Here is a 19,973-nt window from a genome sequence, read left to right as displayed (position 1 = left end):
CCCAGGGCGACTTTGAGCCTGTGACTCCCGGGGCTCCCCACTCTGTACTCTGCCCTCACCTCCTGCTGCCCGAAGCCCTCCCTGGGCTTTTTGGGCTCGAATGTCCAAGGACCTGGGTCCCCTGGCACCTGCTCTCACCAGTTGCCTCAGGGTGACTTTAGGCAGGTGACTCCTGGTGCTCCCGCTCCATACTCAGCCCTCACCTCCTGCCACCCTAAGTCTGAGCTCTGTGGGCTGTTTGGGCTTGTGTCTCCAAGGACCGGCGTTCCAGCCCTGCGCCCCCGTCCCATCTGAAAGTGGCAACTCGGGCATCACACTGATGTGTCCCCCCTACCCCACGGAGAAATGGAATGTGGTGACATCACAGCCCTCCAGGAACTGTCATTACTGCCACTAGACTGGCCTGATCTTAGGACCCAGTCCCCTAACTGTTCTTGCTCTGTTTTTGGTTCCTCTGGTGGCAGCAGAGATTTTCAGCTGGAAGAGAAATGGGGGCCGTGGGACCTAGGAGTGAGAGGTTTCAGGCTGCCTCACTCCCTTTACACAGACTTTGACAGTGTGAAAGGCCTGCACCTCCCCCGTGAGCTTAGAACGTTGACAGAGTCTCTGAGCGGTGATGGGAGAATGGGCTTGCTTTGGTTTGGTTTTCTCCCAGGCTTCTATTCTCCAGAGACTTTAACATTTTTTTTCTGAGTTCTCCACCTTATAGTTGAATTCTCCATGGTTCTGGGGCCAGAGTGCCCTTTAGTCAGTGGTTTCTGGAGTGAGATCGGCTTCTCTTCTCTGAACAGATCTTGGGAATCTGAACTTAACAGCTTGAATCTTCCTCACCTCATCTCAACCTGGGGTACTTTGAGTGCCACAGGGTAAATATGGGGCATCTTTCTGAAGCATTGGTGTCCCTTGATTCTCTTGAGAGAGACAAAACATTAGTGGACTTAGGGATGAGAGTCCCATAGATTTCTGTTTTTATTTATTTATTTATTTATATTTTTTTGGAGACGGAGTTTCGCTCTTGTTACCCAGGCTGGAGTGCAATGGCGCGATCTCGGCTCACCGCAACCTCCGCCTCCTGGGTTCAGGCAATTCTCCTGCCTCAGCCTCCTGAGTAGCTGGGATTACAGGCACGCGCCACCGTGCCCAGCTAATTTTTTTGTATTTTTAGTAGAGACGGGGTTTCACCATGTTGACCAGGATAGTCTCGATCTCTTGACCTCGTGATCCACCCGCCTTGGCCTCCCAAAGTGCTGGGATTACAGGCGTGAGCCACCGCGCCCGGCTGAGAGTCACATAGATTTCTAAGAGTATAGCAGACTTGTCTCTGAAATGAGGCTTGGGTTGTCTTCTTCTGTTCAATTCTCAGATTTAACAGAAAGGCTGACTTCTGCCATGAGGATACACTGATGTAAAAGTTGGAGAGGTACCAGTGCACTTCTTAACACTAACAGACGTGTAAGGATGTCTGACTCTAAACCACACAGTGTACAGTTCCTGCCTACTTTGTATTGACTTTTCTACCACTGCCTCTGGTTTTGGTCCTTGGCAACTGCTGATTTGTGGTAAAATCCCAGAGGTCGGAGTCAGAAGACTGAGTTTAAGTTCCATTATTGCCTTGGTTTTAGCCACGGCATCAGTCCCTCTCAGTCACTGATTGAGACAACACCTCGTACAGTTGTTGGTGGTGTTAAGTCAGATGCTCTAAGAGTATTTTGGAGAATCTGTGAAGTAGGCGCCGGGTGTGGTGGCTCACACCTGTAATCACAGCACTTTGGGAGGCCGAGGCGGAAGGATCATGAGGTCAAAAGATCGAGACCATCCTGGCCAACATGATGAAACCCCCTTGTCTACAAAAAATAGAAAAATTAGCTGGGCATGGTGTCATGAGCCTGTAGTCCAAGCTACTGAGGAGGCTGAGGCAGGAGAATCACTTGAAGGATTGCAGTGAGCTGAGATTGCATCACTGCACTCCAGCCTTGTAAGAGAGTGAGACTCCATCTCAAAACAACAACAACAACAAAGGGAAAAAAAAAAACAAAAACCTGTAAAGTAGGACGTGACTGTAGGGGCTTGTAGTTCTCCTGAGTATCACTGCTCTTCTTTCCACAGCTGAGAGAATATCATCAGCACAACATCCCTGGTGTTGGTACAGGAGCAACCGACACCAAGAGGCAAATAAACAGCGGCAGCAACACTGACACCACCACTTCTCCTGGCTGCCACTCACCTGAGGACGTGAGTCTTGGCTGGGCAGGCTCCAGGGGACAGAGGGCCCAAGGGACAGTAGAGGGTAACTAAAGATTGTGGAAGAACTGCCGGGTACTGGTTAAGAATCCTGGGTTTGATTGCTCTCTCTCCATCTGCTAAGGGTATGATTTAGGGCCAATTGCTTGAGCTCTATGGGCCTCTGTTTTCACATCTGTAAAATAGGGGTGGTATTGTTTTACTTATGTTTGTGAAGTTTCAATGAGATTTGTTCTTGTTTTTATGTTAATCCCTAGTACAGGGCCGGGTGTGAGCACCTCTCCACCTTGGGCTAGTGTTTCCTGAGGAGGTGGAGTTAGAGAGTATCACAGGTTTCTGTTAGCTCTGGGAGTCCGGGATTTCAAGGCCAACGAGAGTGGAAACCTCGGGGCCAAGGGCTCCTGCCTTTTCCTTCCCATATCCTCACTGTGAAGAAGTGTAGCTGGCCCGTATGTGCTCAGTGTTTGTTCAATGAATGCACCTTTGTAAATCACAAGCTGGCAGAAGGGTGGGCTTTTCTCACACCCCATCACTGAAGATTGATGTGACTGTCCTTTGGAGAGAATCTAGTTTCAGACTTTCAGTTCTGTGGCTGTGGGTGAAAACCGACAAAAGACCCAAATCCTCTTTCTTTGGGAGCTTGAGGAGAATTTACTAGTTTATGATGTTCCCACTGGGTCTGAGAACTTTTACTCTAAACTCCACTCCTGGCCCTTGCCTACTGCTTCCTGGCCTGGGGAATAGAGTCGAGTGGGCCACCCTCAGTCACCTTCCTTTTGACTCTCCCCATACAAACAACAGAACCGAGCTCAGCTGGATGAAGTAACATGATTTATTGGTTTGCCCTTGACATGACTGCTGGGTTTGGGGGGGGGGGGAGCACTGAGATGTAGAGGCCCCAGTCTTGTCTCACCCACTCCCATCCGGGGGAAGAAGGCTCACCCTCCCAGATTCCACCCCATCCCACAGGGTCCCTGATAACCTGGTCCCATGGGTGGTCCTGTCCTGGGGCATTGGTGGCATTCTGGGGGCATGTCTCGCTGTGCTGTCTCTGCGACCCCCCCTAGTAAGAGCTCTGTCTTCCTCTTCCTATAGGAAAATAAGCCAATTTACCACCATCTGGCAGCACTCAAATGGCAGGTAGAGGTGAGTGGAGGGTGTGGAGTTCCCTCCTGTCCTCTGGAGGAGGTTTCTCTGCTTCTCTTTCAGCATGTGCTTGGCTTTTCTCCCACAGGCTCAGGCTATCATCGGTGCCCAGGAGACAGCCCTATACTTTAGCGAGAATACAGCCAGGCAGCTAGAAGGTGGGAATCTGGGCACCCCGTAATCATCATTTCAACCTGGCACTTTGACAGGCTTTTAGGGGGAGTCCCTTGGGCCTCAGCTCAACCTCTCTCCTTCCAGGAGACTGCAGATACCTCTCCGGCTGCCTGCAACATGCCTCCCGACAGGTGGAAGACTTGAAGCAGGCTTTGTCTGATGTATCCAGACAGAAAAACGTGGCGGACAGGGTGAGTCCAAACACCTGCCCCGTCCCCCTGGCAATCCGACTTCCCAGATGGAGGAGTGATGGTAAAGGTTCCTCTGCAGGATGGAGCATCCTTCCCAGAAGGCAGCATGGGCCATTTCTTGGTGCTTCTGTGTGTGGTTGTCAGAGGCAGGCTGGGGCTGAGTCGGCTGCTGTGGGTGAGTTGGGGGTGCTGTAGGGAGAGAGCACAGGACACAGATCTCAGAGGCCAAGTGCCCACCCTGCCCTTACCTGGCTGTGGCCTTGGCCAAATCCTAGGTAGGGGTTAGAGTACTTGTACCATGAAGGTCAGAAGAGTATCTTTAGTATGTTACCATTTGTGTAGAGAGAGGGAACACGTGTGTGTGTGTGTGTGTATGTGTGTGTGTGTGTGTATTATGGTAATATACATAAAACATGTAAGGATTCATTAAAAACTCAGGAGAGAGGAGCAGTGTGAGTGAAAGATAGTTTCCTCTTGAATTCCTGACCTCAGGTGATACATCCGCCTCGGCCTCCCAAAGTGCTAGGATTACAGGCGTGAGCCACCTCGCCCAGTGATATTTCCCTTTTGTACCTTCTGAGTTTTGGACTATGCCAACCTATCATCCTTTCAAAAAGTCAACAAAAGATTAATTTCCTTATCTGTGCCCCTACCCCCAGGAAAGAATGGGTTTAGAGAATCAGAGATACCTGGGGGTTGAAATCCCAGCTCTGTCTCAGTGATCTGAGGCAAGCACTTAACCTTTAATACCCAATGTTTTTCATCTGCACGATAGAGGTAATAATAGTAACCGTCTCCTGCTGGTTGTGAGGATTAAATGGGAGTGTTAGCATAGTGCCTGGTAAAGCACTCAGTGAAGATTCCAACAGTGGTAGTAATAACAGTCATGACAATAGCAATATTATCTGATCTCTCCGGGCTACTTAGCCAGCTATGAATTCAATCTCTTTCCCTGTCCTTTCTACCCTTACTGAGTTCTTTGAAAAAACAAATGAGGGCCCCAGGCTCATTGGCTCACATCTGTAATCCCAGCACTTTGGGAAACTGAGGTGGGCAGATCACCTGAGGTTGGGAGTTCAAGACCAGCCTGAACATGGAGAAACCCTGTCTCTACTAAAAATACAAAATTGAGCCAGGTGTGACGGTGCATGGCAGGAGGCTGAGGCAGGAGAAAAAAAAAGGAAAACAAAGGAATCATGGGTGTGCCTTGGGACATGCCAGGCGTGATTGAGAGTGAGGCAGAGTTGCTGTGGAGTAGTCACTGCAGCTGTTCCTGTTGGTCAGCTGCTGCTCTCTCTGCTACATTCTGACTTAACCTTTCTGTATTTGCAGTGCAATGAGGAGTTAATAAAGGAGAGGGATGGCCTGAGTCTGGCACTGTACAGGAACACGTAGGTTTGGGGAAGGTGGAATGGGAGGTCTGGGGGCCCTTAGCGTGGGTGGAGTGCTGGGAGGTGGGGTGTACAGGTGAGCATGGTGAGGGGGTCACAGAGGTTTGCACGTGTGCCCAGCAAAGCTCTAGTGCTGGCTGTGCCACTGACTCACGGGCTAGACTCAGGCAACTCATGTCTTCTCTCTGGCCTGCCGCCTGTGACTTTTAATTTCTGGGGTCCCTTCCAATGCCACGGTTCTGTGGTGGGTGTGGGGTGAGGGTAGAGGGTTGATCAGCAAAGCAGTCCTTTCTGTTCATCGTTCATGCCTTTCTCTACTGTCTCTGGCCATAGTATCATCAATGAGGAGCTGGAGAGGAAGAACACCAAACTAGAAGAAAAAGTTAGACTCCTGCAGTCCGAAAAGTCCAGCATCCAGCTCAGTGTCCAGGAGCTACAAAAAAAGCTGGATAGGACCAACCTCCTGCTGCCGCAGGTGAGAGGCTGCAGCCCTGGGGGTTGGGGGAGCCCCATCCACCTGGGGCCATGGTCTAGGGATCATGGTGGGTATGGGGAGGCTCCAGCCCAGAGCTGGAAAATCTGGGTCCTGGTGCTGGTCCCTCCATAGAATCCTCTAGAGTGTGCTATAAATCTACAAATTGTGGCCCTGCCTGGGGAATCAGAATCTTAGGTTAGTACTTAAAAAAAATTTTTAAAAGCATCATGGATGAAAACCATTGTTTTGTAGATGACATTTCTATGGCTAGCTCATGAGCCTATTTCTTTTTGAGGTTCAAACCAACACTTTGATTATTCCAGGTGCAGCTACAGGAGGAGATCGAGAACCTGAAGCAGGAGCTACAGAAAACCAAAAGAGAGCTCCAAGAAGCGCTGGATGAAAATAATCGCTGGGAACACCTCTACCAGCAGCAGGAAGAGACAATGAGGGAACACAAGATGATGATGGTGGATTGGGAGGAGAAAATACTGCAGGAGGAACTAAACATGCGGCAGCAGGAAGAGACAATGAGGGAACACAAGAAGATGGTGGATTGGGAGGAGAAAATACTGCAGGAGGAACTAAACATGCGGCAGCAGGAAGAGACAATGAGGGAACACCAGCGGATGATACAAAGGCGAGAGGAGAAGATTCAGGAGGAGGAACAGAAGATTCAGGAGGAGGAAAAGAAAAGGCTGTGGGATGCGAAGGAACAACTGAGGGAGCAGGAGAAGAAAATACAGCAGGAGAAAGAGTGGCTGAGGGAGTGGGAAGAGAAGATGGAGAAGCAGGAGGCGATGATGCAGGAAAATAAGCTGAGGGAGCAGGAGATGTGGGAGAAGGAGGGGAGGCAGGAGCAAGTGGAGAAGAGGGGAGAGCAGGACATGATGTGGGGGAAGGAGAACATGTGGGAGGAGTACAGGATGTGGAAATAGAAGACAATGCAGGAGTAGAATTATAAAATACCGGCTGGGTGCAGTGCTAAAATACAGTTAATATCAAATTTACCATTTTAATAAAAGTTATTTTAAAGTTTCTACCTGAGGGCTCTCATATCTATTTCTATTGTCTTTCTTATCTCTTGTCTTTCTCTTTTAGTCTTGCCTGATGGCATGCCTAGTAAACTTTCATCTGCCTCCAGAGTGTATTGACTTTGACTCTATGGCACACAATCTGAGTAAGGGCAGATCACTTTCATCTAATTTGGGACACTAAGCTGGTTCAAAGCAGATTTTAGGTTTTGTGACAGCTGGTCTAATTTTTATCCATTTGGGCTCCTAGGGGTGTCCCTCCCAGGGTCACCACCGAGGTCCCAACTCCTTACTGGGACCCAAATTCTCATGAAGTCATTTGAGCCCTGTGAGAGTGCCAGACATTCAGCTCGGCTTTCCAGCCTCTTAACTATCCCTTCATAGTTGGTTTCTTAGCCTCTTGGCCCTATGCCGTTTACCAGTCACCAAATGTGGGGAAAAGACCTACAGACTGTCGGGGCCACCTCCAAGCCCAGGTCACTGAAGTCCTCGCTGAGGTCTCTAGTTACCTTCCAGCAATTGTTTTTCGTGGGGGTGGGGGCACAGTTTTTCTAACTGTCCAGTTTCTCTAACTGTTCTTGTGAAGAGAAGTTGAAAATCTCCTCCTGTCTTTATTTATTTATTTATTATTTTTAACAGAGTCTCACTCTGTTGCCCAGGCTCTAGTGCAGTGGTGTGATCTGGGCTCAATGTAACCTCGGACTGCTGGGTTCAAGCAGTTCTCCTGCCTCAGCCTCTCCAGTAGCTGGGATCACAGGTGTGTTGGCACTGCCTGGCTAGTTTTTGTATTTTTAGTTCCACCGTGTTGGCTAGGGTGATCTCGAGCTTCTGATTCAGGTGACCTACCTGCCCTGGCCTCCTAAAGTGCTGAGATGATAGGTGTGCACCACCATCTCTTTTAATAAATGTTTTTGGCTGGGTGCGGTGTCTGATGCCTGTAATCCCAGCACTTTGGGAGGCTGAGGAAGGCAGATCAAGAGATTGAGACCATCCTGGCCAACATGGTGAAACCCTGTCTCTAAAAAAATACAAAAATTACCAGGGTGTGGTGGCGCGCGCCTGTAGTCCCAGCTACTTGGGAGGCTTACGCAGGAGAATCATTTCAACCAGAGAGGCAGAGGTTGCAGTCAGCCGAGATCGCGCCACTGCACTCCAGCCTGGTGACATAGTGACACTTCGTCTCAAAAAAAAAATTAAAAAATCTTTTTAATTTTTGGTATAGCTTATATTCAGTGGAACGCCTAGATCTGAAGTGTACGTTTTGATGAGTTTTCACAAATACATTACTCATGTAACCCACCTCCTTTCAAGACACAGAACATTTCTTTTTTTTTTTTTTTTTTAAGAACATTTCTATCATCCAGAAAGTTCTGCGCTTTAATCCTGTCCTGCACTCCCGCAGCAGCTGCTGCTGCACGTGCTGAGGACATTGGTTCAGGACGCTGGCCTCCCCAACAGAGCTGTTTTCACAAGCCTGCTTGCCTTCCCCAGCACTAAATCCCTGCCTGCTCTCTCAAACCTGCCATCTTTAAACTGGTTCTACCTATAACCCTCCCTCATCAATTCAACAGATAAACAATCCTTCCTGGCCCAGCAGCCCACAGCCGAATACTTACTGTATACCCAAGTTTTCAGAAATCGGACTCGCAGGGGTGGGGCCTGGCAGCTGCCTCCCCTCCTCCTGATGGTTTCCACCAGCCTACAGGGTCCACAGACCAGATCTGGCCAGGCAGCCTGAGCCTGGAAGTGCAGCGGAGCCTCCTGCTTCTTCACCCTCACTGGGGTGGCAGCTACATGGCAGCAACTGGGCTCCCCCATGAAGCCAGAAGCCCTTGGCTGGACACTGACACTCAGACCCCAGCCTGGGTGAGCCTGGCTGAAAGCCCCTCCCTTCCTGTCTGGCTGTGGAGGGAGGGAGCAGAGCATACACAGGTCTGCTGCCCTCCCCAAACTTCAGCCTCCTCCTCGGAGAGGGAGCCACTCTATTAATCTGGACAGTGCCTTCTTGAGGGCTGTAGTTTGACAGGCTGGGTGTGTGTGGGCCCACTGTGCTACAGAGAGGCTGGTATGTCAGAAGGCAGCCACCTGGCCAGAGCAGGGTCAGCCTACTCGGTGACCTTCTCCCTTCCAGACACAGCGTCCTGCACTCTCCCCACATGAATGCTCCCCTCAGAGCTGCTTCCAGGGGTGGGGTTCTAACCCTGTGGGTGGGGACATTGTGTTAGTTTACAACGGGCCATGGTTCTGTCTGACATCTCCAACTCAGAGTCAGTAGAGACAAGAGAGATTCCCCGCACCTCCTCCCTCCTCAGCACCCCTACATCTGCACACATCCACACATGGAGAACCTGACATTTCTCCCTGGGAGTGCTGCCATCTGTGTCTCCATGCCTACAGCAGCCACAACCACTGTCCAGATCCTCCCCTGCCTGGTTTAGTACACAAGGCAGCGCTCCGGAGCACCGGGGCCGCAACCTCCAGCCGCCCCGAACGCATTCGGGTGTCTGCAGTGCCGCGGGAGACCCCAGGCTGCGACCGCCTGCGAGTCAGGCAGCCTGAGCCCCCGAGCTTACCTGGCCAGGGTGCGGAGCTGCTGCAGCACGCTGCCGTCCCGTGGAGTCGCCGCCTGCTCCGAAAGCAGTCCACGTAACTGGACAACTACAGGTTCCTTTACACAAGTCCAATAATCACATCTTCTTTATATACTCACAGTGAGGCTTTTTTATTTTTTAGAAGGCAGCCTTTCAAACGTGTTTATTAGAATGCACGCTGACTCTGCTATAATTTAAAGAAAACACAGCTATGCTGACATCCACTGCCCTCATTACCATGTGTTTCTTCCCCAAAGTTTTGTCAAACTTTCAAAAAATCCTTTTCCAAATAGTTATTCACAGCTAACTGCCCATCAGACCAAGGTCCCCAGGCTTTTAGAGACACTTCCATTGTGAAATGGACGGCAGCCCCCACCCCAGCCACCAGGCCACCCACCACTGGCCACGGCAGTGTGTGAGCAGCAGCGCCCCCACGTCTTTGCCACTGCCCTGCTGGTCTGAGTATACCCCTGAGGATCGACAGGCTCTCCCACAGACACTGCCCCACCATGAGCAGATCCAGGGCAGCAGGGTAGAAATGGACTCTCTTCTAGGGTGGGAGTAGGGGAGTCTTCTGTGAAACATCAGTGGCCAATCAGCCCTCAGAAAGACTTCACTCCTGAGTCTGAGGGGTGAGCATAAGAGTGGCCGGAGCATTCACACAACATGCTTCGTAACTGGACCAGTGAAGGGCTCAGCCACCATTAGAACAGCAAGGCACCCACCCCTCCCACCCCCTCGCTTCAGCATCTGCGAGGCCTCTACCAGGAGGTTCCTTGCTCTCAGGCCCCTCTGCTCCCTTCTCTGGGACAGCCAGGGTCCTACCTGCTCGTGAGGCCACTTCGGCCTCTCCTCTGGGGTCCTGGTGTTGGGATTGAAGCCTCTCTGGGGATCTCCGCGGTGCTTGGCCTTGGAAGGGAGGTTCACAGTGACTTGGCCCTTGTCTCGTGCCTGCTGGGGCCTTGCTGGCAAGGCAGGCCTCTGCAGAGTCCCCAGGCCCTGGCTCAGGCCCATGCTCAGGGCCGGCCTCATTGACGCTGGTGATGCTCATCGTGCTCAGGCTCATCTTGATTGCGGCCACGATCTGGTCGATGTCCTCCTCCTGGTCCTCCAGGTCCCCATCCCCACACCTCAGGCAATAGGGGGAGGTGCCAGTGTTCCCGTTGGCCTCTGCCAGGTAGTAGTCCTGGGGACAGTGAGGGCCATCTTCTTCCTGGTCACGGGCCTCTAGGACGGAGGGCTCAAACTCCCGGATGGGCAGGTAGTGATCCAGGTAGTCCTGGCTGCCTTCAGCCCTGTGGCCCTGGGGGTGTGGGCCTGCCGAGTCCGTCCATTCCTCCACTGATGGCCTCCTGGCACTCGTCGCCATCCACTGCATGCACGCTGTGTGGGCCAGGTACTCCTCTCCGTTGCAGTCCATGCCCTCCAGGTAGCCGTCATCCTCGGGGCAGTAGCGGACGTAGTAGGTGATGCCGTCTCCTCCTCCTCAGAAAGGCCCTCGTCATAGTCCTCCCTCCCTGGAGGTGTTGTTCATGTAGTTGGAGCTGGAGTCCCCATCGGGGCTGTGGTTGTCGCACTCCTGTTCTTTGGGCATGGAGCTCTCTGGCCACAGGGCGGCCAGTTCCAGGCCCTCAGGTACATGGCCTCCAATGGCAGCTCCACGTCCTCGCTCTTGGGCTCCTGGCACTGTGGGACAGGGCCTGGCCTTGCCCTGTGGTCCAACATGCCGCTCCCCACACTCTCACACTTCTGGTGGGCCATGGTGGGCACTCACACAGTCGTCATCTCCCGGAGGGAACCACAGCAGAAAGGAACACTGGGAAGAATAGTCAGAACCACACAAAGCCTGGCTATGTGCCAGGCCATTCTACCACCACGACACCTCCCACCACGTTTTCCCACAGCAATATGAAAAATGACAGCTAAAGGTTTTCACTGCAGCAATCTTTTTTTTTTTTTTTTTTTTTTTTTTTTGAGACAGAGTCTCCGTCACCCAGGCCGGAGTGCAGTGGCGTGATCTCGGCTCACTGCAACCTCCACCTCCCAGGTTAAGTCAATTCCGCTGCCTCAGCCTCCCAGGTAGCTGGGACTACAAGCTCGCATCATCACGCCTGGCTAATTATTGCATTTTTAGTAGATACGGGGTTTCACCATATTGGTCAGGCTGGTCTTGAACTCCTGACCTCATAATTCACCTGCCTCAGCTTCCCAAAGTGGTGGGATTACAGAAGTGAGCCCCCGCACCCAGCGGGTAATCTTTTAAAAAACTGGAAACAACCAAAGTACCCATAAATAAGGAGATGGTTAAATAAATGAAAGAGTTCTTGTGCTCCAAGAGTCGATGGCGTCTTTAAAGAGGCAGGGCAACAGGCACTACAGTCAGGGATCTTAATGTCCTGTTTTGGAGGGAAAATGACAAGTGAGCTACACAGTCAGTGCACGTGTGTAGATCCCAGTTCCAGCTCCGTTAAGATGGCTAGAGAACACACACACACTCCCCAGCCCATACACGGACGCGAAGGCACACAGAAAGGGGGAGCTCCCCAAAGGCTTGTCAGTCGTGTCCTCTGGGGAGGGGAGGGGAGGGGAGAAAGGTGGGAGCAGAGGGGCCATGCACATTTTACTTTATTGAAGATGTATGTACTGGTTGACTTTTTTACCAAAACGCATTGATTATTCACCAACATTACAATGAAACCCACCTGTGCACCTTTGAAGGTCTCTCTTCTAGCTGGGGAGATGTCAGACCTGAGACAAAATGTCCCGTGGGGAGGGAAGGAAGCAGAACTTCCTGCACCAGCCGCTGCTCTGGGCCTCAGGAGTGGTGGCAAACAGGCCAGTCTCCGCCAGGAAAACGGCCACTGGGGCAGAGGGGCCAGCCTCCCATGTGATCAGGACATGAGCACACCACAGGGCACAGCCAGAGATACCCGAAACACAGGAGGTGGTGCTGAATCCAGGAAGGGCGGGACCAGGGGATGTGCAAGCCAGCACAGCTGGTGGCGTGCAGACAAGCAGTATTAACTTGGGGAAAACTAAACCATTCAGTTTCACTCAAGCAGTCTGGATGCAAAATGAGTAGTTTGCATGCAAATGTGTGTGGTGGTGTGTGGTGTGTGTGTGACATACAGTGCATGTGGTGTGGCAGGTAGGGAGCGTGTGGGGTGCGTACGTGTGCATGCTGGTGAGGCATTCTGGAGAGTGTGGTGTGTGGAGTGTTCTGTGTATGGTGTGTGGTATGTGGTGTGTGTGATGTGAATGTGATATGTGTGTGTGGTGTGTGTGAAGTGTGATATAGTGTGGAAGGGTTGAGTGTGTATGTTTTCTATGCATGGCATAGTTTTGTGGTGTGTGGTATGTATGAGGTTTAACGTGTGTGGTTGTATGAGGGGTGTGTGGTATGTATGGGGTATGTGGTGCCTATAAGATGTGTATGGTATATGTATGTATAATATTGTATGGTGCGTGTGGTATCTTTGTAGTGTGAATAAGTTGTCTGTGTGGAATGTGCTGTGTTGTATGGGTGATGTAATATGTATGTGGAGTGTGGTGTGGTGTGTACGTGGTATTTATGAAGTGTGTGTGGTGTATATGAAATGCATGGCCGGGCGCAGTGGCTAACGCCTGTAATCCCAGCACTTTGGGAGGACGAGGCAGGTGGATCACGAGGTCAACAGATCAAGACCATCTTGGTCAATATGGTGAAACCTCGTCTCTACTAAAAATACAAAAAATTAGCTGGGCATGGTGGTGCGTGCCTGTAATCCCAGCTACTCAGGAGGCTGAGGCAGGAGAATTGCCTGAACCCAGGAGGCGGAGGTTGCGGTGAGCCGAGATCGCGCCATTGCACTCCAGCCTGGGTAATAGAGCGTAACTCCGTCTCAAAAAAAAAAAAAGGAAAAGAAATGCGTACGGTGTGTGCATGTGAGGTATTATGTGGTGAGTGTGGTATGTGTGGTGTGTGTATATAAGGTGGGTGTGGTGGGTATCGGGTATATGCGTGGCGTCTGGTAACTGTGAAGAGTGTGTGGTGCGTATGACGTATGTATGTGGTGTTTGCAAGGTGGACATGTGTGTGGTGTATATGGTGTGTGTGGGGATTTTACGTGTGGTGTGTGACAGTGTATGAAGTACATGTGTACTATGTGTGTGGTGTATATGGGTTGAATGTGTGGGGTGTGGGAGGTGAGCATGGTGTATCTGTAGTGTCTGGTGTGTATGGGGTATGTGCCTGAGGTGGGTATGCTATGTGTGCCGTGTGTGTAGTGTATATGGGTTAAGGGTGTGGTGTGTGAGGTGGGTATATGTGTGTACTGTATATGGGTTAAGTGTGTGGGGTGTGTGAGGTGCGTATGTTATGTGTGTGGTGTATCTAAAGTGGGTATGATGTGTGTGGTGTGTGTGTAGTGTATATGGGTTAAGGGTGTGGTGTGTGAGGTGGGTATGGTGTACAGGTGGCATGTGGTGTGTGTGAGGTGGGTAAAATATGTGTGGGGTGTGTGTGGTGCATATGGGTTAAGTGTGTGTGGTGTGTGAGGTGGGTATGATATGTGTACGGTGTGTACGAGCTGGGCATGGTATATATGCGGTGAGTGGTGTGTGAGGTAGGTATGATATGTGTGTGGTATATGTGTGGTGTATACGGGCTGTGTGTGGTGTGTGTCAGGTGGGTATGATATGTGTGTGGTGTGTGTGTAGTATATTTGGATTAAGTGTATGTTGTACCTGAAGTAGGTATGATATGTGTATGGTGTGTGTGAGGTGGGCATGGTATATGTGCTGTGTGTGGCGCATATGAGTTAAGTGTGTGGTGTGAGGTGGGCATACTATTTATGTGGTGTGTGAGGTGAGTATGTGCAGTGCGTATGGGGTATGTGTGTGAGGTGGGTTTGATATGTGCATGGGGTATGTATGTGAGGAGGAAATGATATGTGTGGTGTATATGGGTTGAATGTGTGGGGTGTGTGAGGTGGGCATGGTGTGTATGTGGTGTGTGAGAGATACTTATGATGGGTGTGCAGTGTGTGGGAGGTTGGTATGATATGTATGTGGTGTGTGTGTAGTGTATATAGGTTAAGGGTGTGGTGTGTGTGAGGTGGGTATGATATTTCTATGGTGTATATGGGCTGTTTGTGAGGTGTGTGAGGTGGGTAGGATGTGTGTGGTGTGTGTGTAGTGTATAAGAGTTAAGTGTGTTGTGTGCGTGAGGTGGGTATGATGTGTGTGGTGTATATGGGTTAAGTGTGTCTCGTGTCTGAGGTGGGTATGGTGTGTGTGGCGTGTGAGGTGGGTATGATATGTGTGTGGTGTGTGTGGTGTATATGGGTATGCGTGGTGTGTGTGAGGTGGGTATGATACGTGTGGTGTACATGGGTATGTGTGGTGCGTGAGGTGGGTATGATATGTGTGTGGTGTGTGTGTAGTGTATATGGGTGTGTGTGAGGTGGATGTGTATAATGCATATAGGTTAAGTGTGTGGTGTGTGTCAGGTGGGCATGGTATACATGTGGTGTGTGGTGTGTGAGAGGTGGGTATATTATGTGTGTGGTGTGTGTGAGGGGGATATGATATGTGCATAGTGTGTGTGTGGTGTATATGGGTGAAATGTGTGGGATGTGTGAGGTGGGCATGGTGTATACGTGGTGTTAGTGTGTGAGGTGGGTATGTCTGTTGTGTGTAGTGTGTATGGGGTAGGTGCGTGGTGTGTGTAAGCTGGGTATGATACGTGCCTGGGGTGTGAGATGGGTATGGTATGTGTATATTGTGTGTGAGGTGGGTATAGTATGTCTGTGGTGTATGTCTGGTGTATATGGGCTAAATTTGTGGGGTGTGTGAGGTGGGCATGGTGTGTATGCAGTGTGTGATGTGTCAGGTGGGTGTGATATGTGTGTTGTGTGGTGTATATGGGTTAAGTGTGTGGGGTGTGTGAGGTGGGTATGATATGTGTGCATTGTGTGTCGTGTGTATGCGGTATCTGTGTGCTGTGTGTGAGGTTGGTATAAGTGTGGTGTGTGTGGGGTATGTGTGTGAGGTGGGTATGGTATGTGTGTGGTGTGTGTGTGCTGTATATAGGTTAAGTGCGTGGGCGTGGTTATATGTGGTGTTTATTGTGTGAGGTGTGTATGTGTGTTGTGTGTGGTGTGTATGGGGTATATGTGTGATGTGTGTGACATGGGCATGGGATCTGTGTAGTGTGTGTGAGGTGTGTATGACATGCGTGTGTATAAGATATGTGTGTGGTGTGTCAGGTGGGCTTAGTATGTGTGTGGTGTATGCTGTATATGGGTTAAGTGTGTGGGGTGTGTGAGGTGGGTATGGTATATATGTAGTAGTATGAGGTGTGTGAGGTGGGTATGGTATGTCTGTTGTGTGTGGTGTGTATGTGCTGTGTGTGGTGTGTGTCAGGTGGGCATGGTATATATGTAGTAGTATGTGGTGTGTGTGAGGTGGGTAAGATGTGTGTTGTGTGTCGTCTGTACATGGTGTGTGTGAGGTGGGCATGGTATACACGTAGGAGATTGTGGTGTGTGAGGTGGGCATGGTATTATGTAGCAGTATGTGGTGTTTGTGAGGTGGGTATGATTTGTGTTGTGAGTGGTGTGTATCTGCTGTGTGTGGTGTGTGTGAATTCGGCATGGTATATATGTAGTAGTATGTGGTGTGTGTAAGGTGGGCAAGATGTGTGTTGTGTGACGTGTGTACGTGGTGTGTGTGAGGTGGGCATGGTATATATGTAGTAGTATGTGGTGTGTGTGAGGCGGGTATGATGTGTGTTATGTGTATGTGTTGTGTGTGGTGTGTGTGAGGTGGGCATGGTATACACGTAGTAGAATGTGGTGTGTGAGGTGGGCATGGTATTATGTAGCAGTATGTGGTGTTGGTGAGGTAGGTATGATTTGTGTTGTGAGTGGTGTGTATCTGCTGTGTGGTGTGTGTGAATTGGGCATGGTATATATGTAGTAGTATGTGATGTGTGAGGTGGGTATGATATGTGTGTTGTGTGGGGTGTGTATGGGGTGAGCGTGGTGTGTGAAGTGGGGATGGCATATATGTAGCAGTATGTGGCGTGTGATGTGGGAATATGTGTGTTTTGTGTGGTGTGTATGGGATGTGTGTGTGTGAGGTGGGCATTGTATGTGTGTGGTGCGTGCACATGTGTGCAGTGTGTGTGTGTGTGGTGGCAGGGCATCCTTGAGGGTGAGTGTGTGCAATATACTGTGTATGATGTGTGGTTGTGGTGTATGTGATGCATGTCTGGTATGCGTGGAGTGTGATGTAGTGTGGAAGGGTTGAGTGTGTATGTTTCGTGTGTACGGTGTAGTGTGTGGTATGTATGGGGTGTGTGTGGTGTGTATCTGCTGTGTGTGGTGTGTATTAGGTGTGTATGGCGTATTTATATATGATATGTGGTGTGTGTGGTATCTGTGTAGTGTGAATAAGTTGTCTGTGTAGACGGTGATGTGCTGTATGGATGATGTAACATGTATGTGGAGTGCGGTGTGCTGTGTGTGTGAAATTTATGAAGTGTGTAAGGCATGTGGCATGTATAGGATGTGGTGTTTACAAAATCTGTATGGTGTGTACGTATGGTATCACGTGGTGTGTGTGGTGTGCATGAGGTATATCTGTGGTGTGTAGTATGTGTGGAGAGGGCATGGCTCCAAAGCCTCCCAGCTCCAAACTCTGCAGTGGCCCCAGCCCCAGGACACAGGACACAGTCCGAGCTCTTCACTCTGTTCGCAAGGCCACGGAGGCCTGCGAGTCCTGCTCTCCTCCACCCCGTCTCTTCTCCCCAGCCCTCTTTCCGTGTTTAGAGACTGGGGGAAGAGGCCACCCACTCCATGCCTCATTTTACCCTGTGCAAGCTGCTCTCTCTGCCTGGAACCACCCCCACCCCCAGGCCATGACCCCCTTTCTCCAGGACAGCCTCTACTCCTGCAGCCTACGCACACAATCGCTTCTTCCTGGGACTTTCCCGGGCCCTCTGCTCTGACCTCGTGGGCTGTCTTCCTTGGGCTCCAGCATCAAACCGCAGATCGTGGAATCCTCCAGGGCAGGAGCTGTGCCTGTCATTAGTCTATCCTCTGCCCCTGCTGAGCCTGGCACATGGCAGAGGAGAGACGGGTGCTGTGGAGAAAACTGCTCCACAGGCCAAGCGCACAACCTGTGGGGCTCCAGAAGACCCTGACTTCAGACCAATAAAGCCTCAGGTGGAGGACTTCGCTCCTAATCCGATGATAAGGTCTGAAAATCTGAGCCAGCGTGGGCTTGCCTTTGCTCCTACAACTGTGTTTACTAGCAGACGGTGAGCCCCACACTCTTTCAAAAAGCAGGACACTTGTTTAAAGGGAGTCTTAGTTCATTCAGGGTACTCCCACAAAGTACCATAAACTGGGTAGCTTATAAACGACAGAAACTGACTTTTCTCAGTTCAGGAGGCTGGGAAGTCCAAGACCAGAGAGGCAGCAGATTCCATGCCTGGTAGTACCCACGTGACGGCTCAGAGATGGCACCTTCTCACTCCGTCCTCACATGGCGGAAGGCGGGAGGATCTCTCTGCAGCCTCTTTTAAAAGGGTATTGATCCCATCATGAGGGCTCCACCATCAGGACCTGATCACCCACTGCTATAGTTGGAATGTGCCCCCCGAAGTTCGTGTGTTGAAAACTTAATCCCCAATCAACAATGTGGAGAAGGGAGACCTTTAAGAGGTGATTAGGTCCTGCAAGCTCCACCCTCGTGAATGTATTAATGCCATTATCTCGAGAGTGGGTTAGTCATCGAGGAGCAGGTTCCCAATAAAACAATGAGTTCGGCCCCCTTCCTTTTCTCGCTTGCTGTATGATGCCTTCCGCCATGGCAGGATGCAGCAGGAAGGCCCTCAGCAGACGCAACCCTCAATCTTGGCCTTCCCAGACCCTAGAACCATGAGCCAAATAACGTTCTGTTCATTATAAATTACCCAATCTGGGCTGGGCACGGTGGCTCACGCCTGTAATCCTAGCACTTTAGGAGACTGAGGCAGGCAGATCACGAGGTCAAGAGATTAAGACTATCCTGGCCAACATGGTGAAACGCTGTCTCTACTAAAAAAAAATATGTATATATACAAACATTAGCCAGGCGTGGTGGTGAGCACTTGCAGTGCCAGCTACTCGGGAGGCTGTGGTGGAAGAATCACTTGAACTATGAGGTAGAGGTTGCAGTGACCAAGATTGCGCCACTGCACTCCAGACTGGTGTCAGAGCGAGACTCCGTCTCAAAAAAAAAAAAAAATTACCCAATCTGTGGTATTCTGTTACAGCAGCAGAATATAGATTAAGACACCTCCCTAAGGCCCCACCTCCTTGGGGATAAGAATTCCAAAGGCCCCATCATCTTGGGGATGAGAATTCCAACATACGGATTTGGCAGAACACAAGCATCACATCACAGCTAAGAACCCCTCATTTTCATTCCCTCTGCGGCCACAATGGGATCTGGCTTTAAACAATCTACTACCACAACAGGTGGCACTGGCCACTAAGGCCACACAGGTCACTTCTGTTGGCGAGATGGGACCAACCCTCCGGGGGGCTGTCCACCATCTCCACCATCAGGAACCCTGGCTGTCCTGCCACAGGCCCTGCAGGAGGACGTTGCTTTTACTGCCCTGGTGGATAAAGAGCGCGGCATAGCCCACGGGTATCTCTGAGCCTGCAGCACCAGGCCTGCCTGCATGTCGCATCCTGCACGGGCTCAGAGGGGAGGGTCTCTAAGCACCTGAGGCTGTGCTCCAGGGAGGGCTGCCTTCTGGGTATTAAACCCTACCCACTTCAAGGGATGGGCACCTCATGGCACCTACATCCAGGATTCCTAGGTGTGGAGTCTGCACTTGCACTAGGGTACGGAAGCCAGCACCTCATGCTGTGGGCTGCAGAGGCGCCTCAGGCGTCCCCTGCAGCTCTCCAGGGTTCGGAAAACCCGCTCCTCGGTGAATGTCAACCTCTCTTCTGCCAGCGTGAGTGTCTGCTCTACCCTGTCACTCCTCCTACCCCCGATCTCACTGGCTGGTTCCCTTCCCCTCCCAAGGACATCCTACCAGAAGCAGAGACAGTGATTCTGACACCAGGTCAGTCTAGGTAACTGTGGCCCCTGTGGCCATATTCCCTGGGATGGACAGCACAGAAAGGAGGGCTGGTCTCAGCTGCAGCCACGCCCAGACCCAGCTGGGAGGGCCACGTGCTGTGGAAGCTGTGCTGGATGCCCCTCTGCCAGGCTGAGGCTCACCCACAGGGACCTTTCTCCACTTGAACGTCTGTGCATTGTAATATGACTTCCCAAACTATTACTCTGCAATTATTTCCAAAGACTGAAATGACATCTCCAAATACATACAATTAAGACTAAAATTGTAATTTTAAATTACTGCTAATTTAAATAAACCTAAAACATTCCTCTCTCTAAGCCAAACGCACGCAATAACATCCCAATTAACCCTTGGGTACTGCCAAACTCCTGCAAACGACCACTTTGGACCCTGAGAGGGAGAAACAACTCCTGAACTCTGTGGAGCCTGGCAACAGACTCTGGAAATGGCCATGATCTTCCACCTGTGCAAAGCCAGCTGCCTCCCCGGCCGGGCCCTGCAAGCGGCGCTGCGTTGCTGAAAGGGCGGTGGATGACTTGGGCCCGTGGTGGCACCAGCACCAGGTCCCAGTAAACAAAGCACAAGGATGCAAGGTCATCCC

At 50.9% G+C, this 19,973-nt stretch overlaps 2 protein-coding genes across 2 annotated transcripts; one reads left to right on the top strand and one right to left on the bottom strand.

Annotated features, from left to right (window-relative positions):
• Positions 1 to 3,536: 3,536 nt before the first annotated feature.
• On the bottom strand, positions 3,537 to 11,004 carry LOC110567943 (amyloid-beta A4 precursor protein-binding family A member 2-like). The gene is made up of 4 exons (XM_064372146.1): positions 10,821 to 11,004; positions 10,069 to 10,725; positions 9,226 to 9,430; positions 3,537 to 3,941 (listed from the first exon to the last, which is right to left on the bottom strand). Exons 1-3 carry the CDS (start codon positions 11,002 to 11,004, stop codon positions 9,375 to 9,377), a joined length of 897 nt encoding a protein of 298 aa, XP_064228216.1. The 3' UTR covers positions 3,537 to 3,941; positions 9,226 to 9,374.
• On the top strand, positions 3,653 to 6,654 carry LOC135268126 (golgin subfamily A member 6-like protein 1). Its single transcript, XM_064372147.1, has 4 exons — positions 3,653 to 3,752; positions 5,085 to 5,143; positions 5,477 to 5,618; positions 5,942 to 6,654. Exon 4 carries the CDS (start codon positions 6,065 to 6,067, stop codon positions 6,554 to 6,556), a length of 492 nt encoding a protein of 163 aa, XP_064228217.1. The 5' UTR covers positions 3,653 to 3,752; positions 5,085 to 5,143; positions 5,477 to 5,618; positions 5,942 to 6,064; the 3' UTR covers positions 6,557 to 6,654.
• Positions 11,005 to 19,973: the final 8,969 nt, after the last annotated feature.

This window comes from Aotus nancymaae, unplaced genomic scaffold, assembly GCF_030222135.1.
Source record: "Aotus nancymaae isolate 86718 unplaced genomic scaffold, 86718_ANA_hifiasm-v0.15.2.pri h1tg000959l, whole genome shotgun sequence".
Classification (NCBI taxonomy): domain Eukaryota; kingdom Metazoa; phylum Chordata; class Mammalia; order Primates; family Aotidae; genus Aotus; species Aotus nancymaae.
This window is presented reverse-complemented; position numbering and strand designations above follow the sequence as displayed.